The sequence below is a fragment of the Python bivittatus genome, unplaced genomic scaffold, assembly GCF_059951505.1.
Source record: "Python bivittatus isolate LINGU-HERP-01145 unplaced genomic scaffold, Pbiv_v1 ctg000020_np1212, whole genome shotgun sequence".
Classification (NCBI taxonomy): Eukaryota; Metazoa; Chordata; class Lepidosauria; order Squamata; family Pythonidae; genus Python; species Python bivittatus.
The window spans coordinates 26,063,259-26,074,648 of NW_028277030.1; the positions used below are offsets into that span (position 1 = coordinate 26,063,259).

An 11,390-nucleotide genomic window follows, 5' to 3' on the forward strand; every position below is an offset into this window, starting at 1 on the left:
CTGTCATATTCCTAATATAGATTTATTAATTTAGTTGGGTAGAGTAATTCATAGCTTTGACTCTTTATAATGTTGACAACTGACAGCTATTTGGTCATTGTGGATAATGTTGACAAAATCTTGTTTTAAAATATATTTTAATCCTGACTAAAAGTTTATGAAGATTCTTTATTTTAAACTAAAGCAGGGCAATTTTTCTTACACAACTCTTTTCCATTCATGTGGTTGCATCAATGCTATAATATCTCTCTCTCTCTCTCTCTCTCTCTCTCTCTCTCTCTCTCTCTCTCTCTCTCAAAACATTTCAGACGCTGTATAAAACACAAGTTCGGGAACTTAAAGAAGAATGTGAAGAAAAGACCAAACTTTGCAAAGAAATACAGCAAAAGATACAAGAGTTACAAGAAGAGAGGTGAGAAGATGGTAGCTTGAATAGTAGTGGCCAGTAACAGAACTCTTATATAGCATCTTCAGCCATGATACTAATTTATTGTTGCGTTGCAGAGACTCCTTGGCGGCACAGCTGGAGATAACATTAACAAAGGCAGACTCTGAGCAGCTGGCTCGCTCTATTGCCGAGGAACAATGTTCCGACTTAGAAAAAGAGAAGATCGTGAAAGAATTGGAGATCAAAGAAATGATGGCAAGGCACAAACAGGAGCTTGCTGAAAAAGATGCCACCATAGGATCTGTAAGTGATTCACATCAGAGTCGAATCGTAGGCTTGTCGATCAGCATAATTTTGTCCCTTGAACATGAAACATTCCTGTATAGTGGTTTTTTTTTTTTTTAACAATTGCCTGAAAAATGAGGTTAGCAACAGTACTTAAAATCTCCAAGAACTAAACCTATTTGGTCACTATCCAATAAATACACCAAGTATAATGTTATGCTGCAAATGCTGAGGTTTTGGCCCTGAATTTGGCTATATACATTGTGACATTAGAAATGTTACATACCATAACTTTAATTTCTTTGCCTAAAAGTTTGCAGTAGGACCTTTTATAGATTTTAGTGTTTGTATTACATGATCATCAGAGTATATAATAATGTTTTGAGAGTACAGTATATTTTTAAGTAGTTTAGAGGGATTTTAGTTTAACATTTTTTCTAGCACACATGTGCTGATATCTGATGTAAGTGACTTTGCTTCCTAAACTCAGCCTGTGTAAAGTTTATTCCACCCTGTCACGTAGTCTTACCTCTGAGCCCTACTTCTGTTTCTCTAATATTTCAGTCCCATTGGTACATTTTCCTTACAATCCTGTTTTTAAGCTTCTATTTTTGTCTACTTCCCACATAGCTGTCATGAATTCCTTTACTGGAAGGGTCTATCTCCTCCCCATCCTCTGTTGCAATCTCAGCTCCTACTTAAACACTTGGTTGGCTTATTTCTATTCTATGCCTGACATATGCTTCTTATAATTTCTGTATCTTAGTTGGAAGAAGCAAATAGAACGTTAACTAGTGATGTGGCAAACCTTGCAAATGAAAAAGAAGAGCTGAATAACAAAGTTCAAGAAGTTCAAGAAAGTGAGTATTATTTCAAAAATAAAAAATGATTGATTTCATGTTAAGTTTAACTTCACAAGTACTAGTTATTTTCTTATTTATTGATAGGGCTTGCCCATCTGAATGAAGAGGAAAATGACACAGAATTGCTAAAGACTCAGTATGAGAAACAGCTGGCTTATGAAAGAACAATGAAAACACAGGTAACGTATAAATGAGAAGGTGATGAGAAAGCGACTGCAGTTATCACCACAATATACATAAGGAAGGGGAGAAGGAAACGTATTCCCTTTTAGTCAGGTAGAGAAGCTTCATGTTTATAGCAACTTATTCCTCTCTTACACTCCCTTCTCCCAGGCTGTGAATAAGTTAGCAGAAGTTATGAATCGTAAGAATCCAGTCCAACGAGGAGCTGACCCAGATGTCAGAAGAAAAGAAAAGGAGAACAGGAAACTGCATATGGAGTTGAAAACTGAACGGGAAAAATTAACTCAGATGATGATTAAATATCAGAAAGAGATCAATGAAATGCAAGCTGTAAGTATTTTACATGATAGAATTTACTGCATAGTTGTTGAAAAAGAGATTGTGTCTACATGAACGTTTCAGATATTCACAAGCTTAGTTGAAATTGAAATTCTTTAGCTTAATTTATCTTGTAGTCTTGAAAATCATTAGAGAACTTCCCCAAATCTAGTGTCCCTCCAGTGGCAAGACACCAGTGGCCATGAAGCAGGGGGTGATGAGAATGTTAGCGTTAACACATCTGCGGGGGCACTGTCTCACTTCTTTCTAGTCTTCTACTTTCACTATACCATCCAACTGTACTAAAACAGAAGCTATTTAATTGTCTTTATTTTCTTCAGTTCCCTTGGGACATAGCTTTTAGTGGTTTGAATTAAGAGATTGCTACTAGAACAATCTCTGTAAGCAAGATTTTATAATGCATTAAAGATTAATTTTGATTGTGCTTCATCAATCTTCTTTTATAGCAAATAGCAGAAGAGAGCCAGATACGAATTGAACTACAAATGGCTCTAGACAGCAAAGATAGTGATATAGAACAGCTTCGCTCCCAGCTCCAATCAATACATATTGGCTTAGACAACAGCAGCATTTGTGGCCCTAGTGAAGTAGAAACGGATGATGGTTTCCCTGGTAAGATTCATCCTTCCTTTTTTGGGAGAGAGATAGTCGTTTCAATTGATGACCTTCTACTTTGGGAAGTTACAGTTGGGAATGTCATCTCTTCATCCTTTTGTCGCTAGCATTTTAACCCTTTAGCAGCAAGCTGTCTTTGAATATATCAGAAATAGATTATAGTTCTTGTACACATTCAGATTTGTTGTGTTATTCTATTGCAAAATAAGCAGTTGTGATTTTTTTTAAAAAGCTGTTTTTCATTAATTCTTTCTGCATTTCCCCCCTCTTTCTGTTGGGTGCTCAGTTCGTATCACTCAGTCCCACACTTCAGAGTCTATGTCTTTTACCTACCAACGCTCTTCTACCTCTGTCAGTATTGCCACTAAGCCTTCCAGCTCTTGTATGTTTCTCAATTCTGATTCTGAGGAAGAACCATTGTCTTCTGCACAAGTCCCTTCAGAACTGACAATCCAGGTGACACTCCAGAAAACGTGTAGTGATGAAACACTGTTGCTTGAAGGAATTATCCTATTTTTCATTACTAACAGTGAAGGCAGTAGGTACTCAAGGAGGAATGTCCCGCATGAGGAGAGGCAACTAATTAAATCTTAGATACTGTGGATGTTGCACTGATGTAGGTGCATGCCAGATGCATGTTTTCCCTTTATCTGCAGATCCTCCACGCACATGACTTGCTGAAAAAAAAATTAGGACTGCAAGCTTTAACTGATCCACTGAAACAGCAGGATCTGATCATTTAGTGAGGGGAAATTACAATTAGAGGTGCAGATTAAATAAGTACATCTAATTGTAGCTTTGTGTTTTTCAAACTCTCTCACGTTCTTCAGTATTTCACTCCCTCCAAACATCCTAAGTCTAAATTGAGACTTTGATTATTAGGAAAACCCTTTAAATATAGTCATTTGAAAGTCAAATAATGAGTAAATTTAAATTTACCCTAAGAGTGATGTGATGGAAGTCTTTTCAGATTAAGTTCTGGGGCAAGGGCTGTTCAGATATTGAACAACAACAAAAAATCCCTAACTAGAACTGCTGTATCTCTCCTCGGAGATCAGCCCCTGTATATTTAAGCATGCTGTTGTAATGAATTTAATCTCCTAATTATGCATTCTCACATAAACATTTTTGTGGCAACTTTCCATAGACTGGAGTATATCTTCTTACCATGTCATTTTGTTTCTGTGGTAAGATAGAGAAGAGCCCTTCCTAGTTCCCTTTGCATAAATTAGAAGGAAGGTCACTTTATTAGAGAGAAAATTAATAGATGTATTTATGCTAGCCTGCCAATCATGGCATGCTTTTCCAGGATTCTGAAAATTCTGTAATGAACCATCAAATATTTATAGATTGCAAAAAAAACTGTGTTACAGAGTTCATTTGCTTCTGTGGTATGAGAAGAAAATGTAGGCAATAAAATCTACAGATAGCTCTAAAATGTTTGAAGCTGTTTCAGTTATTGGCTGCTGTCAGCACCGATGAGTGCTAAATAATCAACAAAAGTTCAGTACTAGATTAATTGTTCAGTGGCTGCACTTGCACAGGCATCTAGGTGGAGTTCCACATTTTGTTTGCAAGATATTTTGGAATGTAATAGTGAAGGATAATAAATCATAAATGTGAATATTTGATTGCAAAATAATAACCTGTTGCTAAGCCAGTGAACAAGTATGTTAAACCACACAGAAGACAGATGAAAAAAATATGGCTTGCATCTCCAGTTTAAGGGACTTTTAGGGCTTGAAGAAAATTTTAAAAAGATATAAATATTTAATCATGTACTGGATGTGTTAGGAAATGATTTGCACCTAAGTACATGTTTACCCAAATCCTCATCAGTGTAGTTTTTGTCCTCCAGCCCCTCAACCTTGACCATATTAAAATCTCTCCAGATAACATTCAATACATTTTAAATTCCAACTTTATTTCCAATGCTGCATGAGAAGCATCTATAAAAGCAGCAGTTCCTTAAATGAAGACAGACGTGCTTATTTGACTTTAATGAGCTTCATCCTAAATAATAATTTTAACAGAAAAATTGGTGTTACTGGTTTTGGAAGGAAACACACTACATGTATTTTAAATATGATGCTTCTCACAATCCTTAAACCTCATTTCACAGGGGGAGTCAAAGAGGAAAGTTTTTTAATTTTCTGTAGTCAACTAATAATCAGGTGGCCCAATTCTAACTCTTGAGCTAAAGGTCAAGCCAGATGGTGCACTGAGAACCTCACAGGATATCTTCCAGCACAAAATCTGTACTTTGTTATGTTTTTGCAAAAATGAGTGGAGGGCAGCAATAATGATGCTTTGCGTATTTCTGCTCTTGGACATAATATATTTACTAATAAGAGTGTGACATAATTATGTGATATAACATAACGCTATAAGAAGAACTTTCTTTGTTTTGCTTGTAAATTCCAGCTGCTTTAGTCATTGCTTGTAGGATTATAGGTTAATACAATTCTTGATAAAATGCCATTTTTCTTAATGTGACATAGCATAAAAACAATGGAATATCCATATAGTATTGTTTTAAAATGTTTATTTAACACTTTTCAGAGTCACGACTCGAGGGATGGCTATCATTGCCTGCTAGAAACAACACAAAGAAATTTGGTTGGGTAAAAAAGGTAAATAATACAATTGTTAAGACATTACTTTGACATGATGTGCAGCGACTAATAGCACTAGGTACTTTTCAGAAACAAAAGAAGCAATTCATTGTTTTTGCTGTTGTGCTGCTTTTTGGAAATTATGGGCCTGGCTTCATATTATAGTCAAAAGACTGTTTCACTAATCGCATCGGAAGCTCAACGAGATAAGCATACGCAGTCGCAGAGAGTGTTCATTGGCTTTCTTTTCCTTGGGTCAATTTTCCATGGGGAGTGTTAGGGGTAGGAGCTTAGTAAATTTTCAGGTGTGCAGCAGAAAAGGGTGCACAACAGCCTCCCATCCAGATGTTTTGGACTTCAGTTTTAGTTTGTTCCAGCCAGGAGACCCTTGGTAAGATAATATGCCAGTTTTTGCCCAAAACTTCTGCAAGTATCGAATTGCTTATCCTCCTTCCATTTTTTTCTTTCATTTCCAAGTTGCGTTTTTACCTTTTGTACTGGGTATGTTTCACGTTGTATTCTTACTATGGAAGCCGCTGACAGTTTTTATTGCAATGGCATAGAAATATGTCAATAAGTAACTAGAGACTGAGATGTTTTGTTTGAAGCTACAGATTAAGATGAAGTATGTTTTGTAGGAAGAGAAGCTATACTCACATGTTTTGACTATCCAGCAGGAAGATACCTGGTCTTTAAACTGCTTTATTCAAATAACATTTTGCATACCTTTATTCTGTAAAAAAGTTATCATACAAAATGTGGCAGTACGAATAAAATCAATTTTGCAGCACAACTTATACTTACATTTTCATTGTTTAATAGTATATAGTTGTCAGCAGCAAGAAGATATTATTCTATCATAATGAACAAGATAAGGAACAATCCAACCCATATATGGTACTGGACATAGAGTAAGTATTTTGATATGTTTTTGTTTCATTCTGAATATGGTCAATATTTTTGTGATTCTGGAACATTGAAAACAAATTCCATCTTTCAGTACATTTGTCTATCTTTTGGTCAGTTAGTTAATATAAATTAGGTTGCTTTTGATGAATTTGTAAGTATTCTATATTCTACCACCCTACTGAGAAAAGCAGAGCAGCTTCAGCAAATTTGAAATTCGTGTCGTTAAAACACAACAGTGTTTTTATGGTTTTATGATTTTAAACAGTCATCCCATTAATCAAAGTTAGAGCATTAGTCCAGAATGGATGTATTATTTGAAAAGACCCCAAAATATACAGCAAATGTGTTATAGTCAACAAGTGTCATACTACTAATCTGTAACTCTTGATTTACTAGAAATAAAAGCAATAATTTGTTGAAGCAAAATTATCAACCTGATAAAAGATTAGAAAGTTTCTTTTCTTTTCTGTATTTCTTTTCTGAAAAATTTAGGTACTATCATGGTTTGATAGCCTCTAATCTGTAAGAAAACCTTTACCATATATTCACAAGAAATAATAAAGTTTGAGCTATAGAGATCTTTATTAACATGAAATTTAAGCATGTTATTATGGTCACAATATGTACCATATTATGCACTTTTGAGAATATTTAAATATAAACAAAGAGTGATCTTTATATAAAAGTTCTGCTTTCCATACATATTAAGATAATGTTTCTTATATTTAAAGGTTAAACTGAGAAATCAAACAGTAATGGAGAAAATAAACCACACTGTATAATTGCCCTTCTTAAAGAAACTGTTCTTAGGTCATTAACTAAGACTTGCAGTAACCTTGGCATTCTGACTTTATATGCCAAGTGTATAATATTTGCTGCTGTTAAAATGAGTGGTCTAAATAGTATGAGTCCTAATACTTTGCCATTTTAAAATAGTCACTGATTTCAAAATGTGTAGGCTACAGCAGTCATATGATCAGATTTGCACTTATACAGTAGGAGTTTTCCTTGATGTTTTGGGGATTGGGGGGAATTCATTCTACTGACAGACAGCTATATTATAAGTAGATGGAACCCTACGTTAAGAAGGCTTTAAAAATAAAATTTGCATTAAGAGCACAGTTGAAATTCTAATTTAAAATCCAAAATGAGTTCTACTGAAGTAAATGGGAAAACTTCCAGCAATGTTGCTAGATTAAGACTTCATGTTTGAGTGTTTCATGGTTAACTTACATTTTTGTTATATATCTGCATTTCTGCTACGACAGCAAACTCTGCCACGTTCGACCTGTCACAAAAACGGATGTGTACCGAACGGATTCAAAATATATTCCCAGGATTTTCCAGGTACACCTGTTCAAAAACTTTTAACCAAGTATAATGTAGACGAAGATGAGATGTCATGTTTATTAGACAAACATGAAATAAACACATTGAGAGGCAGTTGTTTCATAAGAGATTTTTTTCTCCAAAAGTCATGGAAGGAAAAAAGTGGAGAAAACATTCTCTCTCTGAATTTTTACAGGTGTTTTCGTGAGGCTTCACATCTCTTATTGAGAACGTTATTTTTTCTTCAGTCGAAATAAGTTATTTTATAATCACTTTATAAAAATTATAATCATATACATTCCATTAATTTAGGGGGTGAAGATCAATGTTTTCCCATATTAATAATAGGAAAAATCATCTTGCTAAGAATTACTGTGGGGAGGAGGAATCTTTAAGAGGCATTTGAAACCTTTTCATAATTGTTCTTTTGTCATTAGAAATATGTTTTTTTTGTCAAGTATTACTGACTTTTTTCCAAATTCCAGATCCTATATGATAATGAAGGAGAAAGTAAAAAAGAACAAGAATTTCCTGCAGAGTCGTCAGGGGAAAAGTCAAATTATATTTGCCACAAGGGACATGAGTTTATACCTACCCTTTATCATTTTCCAACCAACTGTGAAGCTTGCATGAAGCCTTTGTGGAATATGTTCAAACCTCCTCCTGCCCTTGAATGTCGCCGTTGCCATATCAAATGCCATAAAGACCACATGGATAAAGAAGAAGAAATAATAGCACCTTGCAAAGGTAACTTTAAAATAAGTAAAATAAAGTGATTGCAAGTTAGTCCATGGAAAAACTTCAGAGTCCATAGTTAGATTAAGATTTCTTAAGATTAATCAAAAGTGGCACAGAGGAGGAATGTGCAGGTTTTCAAATTTTGCAGAATTCTACACCAGAGACGCAGAAGAACCAAGGAAATCCCCTAATTAGGTCACATCATTCGGCCATAAAACGAGAGATTTTAGACAGAATGCCCTCTCTATTGGCATTAGAGTGTGTAATAGAATTTAGATGGCCTGTCTTGATTATGCTTGGCTGAATTGTTCCAAAAGCTAATGCTATGAAAAATCTTGCTAAAATTCTGCCTGCTAATTTCAGCTGGAAAGTTACGCATCAGCTTAAATTACTGTCTCTTTCAGCTTGGCTAGTTTTGATTGGATAAAAATGCTGTTTAATATATAGTTTAATATGTTAGTTGTTTTTTTATTGAAACACATATATTGTTTTCAAAATAAGAAGATCTGGTTTCTCTTCAAATACAGTGGATTGAACTAATGTGATTCAGTGATAAACTACTTGTTTTTAATATATTTCAGTGAATTATGATATTTCAATTGCAAAGAAGCTACTACTGTTAGCCAATTCTACAGAGGAACAGCAAAAATGGGTGAGCCGCCTAGGGAAAAAAATTCCCAAAGAGCCTCCAGCACCAGATCCTTTTGCACGATCTTCACCAGGAACTTCCACGAAGGTCCAGCCAAGCCAGTCTGTCAGGCGGCCAAGGAAACAGCTTCCACCAAATGAAAAAGACAGCTTTCCTCCAAGGTAAAAAGTTGCATAAAGAAAATTGTGATGACTATTGTACAGTGATAACTTTTTAGAACACTGTCCTGGGCACTTGAGGTAGTCATGCTAAGTATTTCTTTGATGAGATGTATCCCGCTGTGAAAGTATTCTTCTACTGCCACTATTCCAGGATACATAGTTAGTCTCTTATGGCTTTGGGTTGGGATCTCAGGGACCATGGATCCTTTGCTTTTCCTATCCGGTCTCTGAGGGCACGAAAAGCTATTGATTTACACAGCTTTCCTTTACAGTAAGATAATTCGATTTAGAAGGTAAAGCTTATGTCTCAAGAAATTATGTGGAGTACATATATTCTAGATGTGCATTTGTACTAAAATAGGATCCAGGGCTATCTGCATGATGCCTTCCTTTACTTTTGAGTCAGAGGAGGGAGTTTTGTGATGTAGGCAAGAAGGCATACGTTAAAGTGTATCCATAGCAATGGAATGCCATGTTAATGATTATGCTAGGAAAGTTTTTCTAAGGTTGGCAGAAGAATCAGTTTTATTAGCAAAAACCAGGTTGCTTAATTGGACCCTGCGGTGTACAGGTAAATAGGGCTGCACAGTCGATGTGCAATATCTGAAAGGCCTTTGGAGCATGGGAGTGCAAATATGGCACCTGCCTGCAACAATTGAAAACAGCTGCATGTTCTCTAAGACCACGCAGCAGCTGCCCTACAGCCAGACTGGTTTACAATTTGCTTTGGCTTGTTTATTCCTGTTGGATAGGCCACCAGTTCTTCCTCAGGTTTTTACTTCAGGGTAATAGTGAAGAATAAATTGCCAATGGCATTTCACCGGTCTTATGAAGGCATATGCGAAGAGAGATCTCTTTGGAGAAGACCCTGATGCTGGGAAAGATTGAAGGCAAAAGGAGAAGAGGACGGCAGAGGATGAGATGGTTAGATAGCATCACTGAAGCAATGAGCATGAAAGTGAGCAAACTCAGGGAGGCAGTGAAGGACAGGAAGGCCTGGCGAAATATGGTTCATGGGGTCACGAAGAGTCGGACACGACTTAACGACTAAACAACAACAACAAAGTAGTATAAGTGTATACCAAATTTCTATGGAAGGTAGCCCCCCCGCAGAAAAGAGTGGGCCAGAAGTGATGTCATGGCCACGCCCTCCCAGAATCCCTTGCGCGGGCGTAACCGGAAGGGCCGCCATTTCCCCGTCCTCCCGCCATGCCTCGCGCGGGCGAAACCGGAAGTGCCGCCATTTCCCCGTCCTCCCGCCATGCCTCGCGCAGTCTGCGCCGGAAGCGGCCGTCCTCCCGGCATGCACCGCGGTGTTTTCCAGGAAGCGCCGGGGGGGGTTTAAAAAACAACAAACCGTTTTAGGCAAGCGGTTCAGTGTCGAAAAAAACGACAAAAGACCGCGTGTTTGCAAACGGGGAAGCCCCTCAAGTGCGCCGAGCCCCAAAGCTCCGCCGCCCCGCCGTCTCTCCCGTGCAATAAAGTCAGCCGGCAGCCGGCCGCCCCAAACCCCAAAGCCAATCTCTCGCCGCCCACCGCCCACCCCACCGACTCTCCCGCGTAATAAAGCCAGCCGGTAGCAACCCGCCCCTGAGCCCCAAAGCCAGTCTCTCGCCGCCCCCGCCCGCCCCGCCGACTCTCCCGTGCAATAAAGGCTATCGCCCGCCGTCCCGGGCCCCGAGCCTTTCCCCTCCCCCCGCCGGGGTTTTCCGAAGGCAGGAGGGGACTGCCGGGGTGGGGGGGGCATGTCCGGGCATTTTCCAGACACGCCCGGGGCAGAGTCGTGCCGAGGCCAATGGGGAGCCGCGGGCGGGACACGTGTGGCGGAAGGCGGGGCCGTGAGTGAATTTGGAGCCGGGTACGTCTGTCTCGAAAACAGAACGCCGTGTTTTTAAGATGGCAAGTACGCCGGATTCCTCGTTCACCAGGACCACAGAGCCCCCGAAAAGAAAACCCCGCCCCAGGAAAAAACCCGCCAGATTGGCGCCGTTTGAAAGCGGCCAGGACAAACTCGCCGCTGTATCTGCTGTTGAAAACTTGCAAGCTGAGACCGTAGTTCCTTGTAACTGCAGATTCTGCAGCACAGATGGTGGGTGGCTGTGTAATCTTTAGAAAGCAGAGTTTTTAGTATTTGAAACCCATCGTTTAAACCAATCTTATTTCCTTTTTTTTTTTTTTAAAGAAATATCCTGTCCCTACCATGCCACGGTGATTCAAATTCTAAAGGCCTGTGTGATCAAAATATTACTTCATTGCTCTGCAGGGTGCCTGCAAGACGATGGAGACCAAACGGATGGGTCATCACCCAGCGAAGAA

General features: G+C 38.3%; 1 protein-coding gene across 1 annotated transcript in view; it reads left to right on the top strand.

Moving 5' to 3' along the window:
• LOC148217010 (rho-associated protein kinase 2-like) overlaps positions 1–9,078 on the top strand; it is a 39,965-nt gene extending 30,887 nt beyond the window's left edge. Inside the window, 13 exon segments of the mRNA XM_088136099.1 lie at positions 309–412; positions 505–691; positions 1,440–1,533; positions 1,621–1,715; positions 1,870–2,049; positions 2,505–2,670; positions 2,960–3,115; positions 3,118–3,129; positions 5,236–5,306; positions 6,111–6,199; positions 7,466–7,544; positions 8,012–8,273; positions 8,846–9,078. Coding sequence (XP_087992225.1) covers positions 309–412; positions 505–691; positions 1,440–1,533; positions 1,621–1,715; positions 1,870–2,049; positions 2,505–2,670; positions 2,960–3,115; positions 3,118–3,129; positions 5,236–5,306; positions 6,111–6,199; positions 7,466–7,544; positions 8,012–8,273; positions 8,846–9,078 — 1,728 coding nt within the window.
• The last annotated feature ends 2,312 nt before the right edge of the window (positions 9,079–11,390 follow it).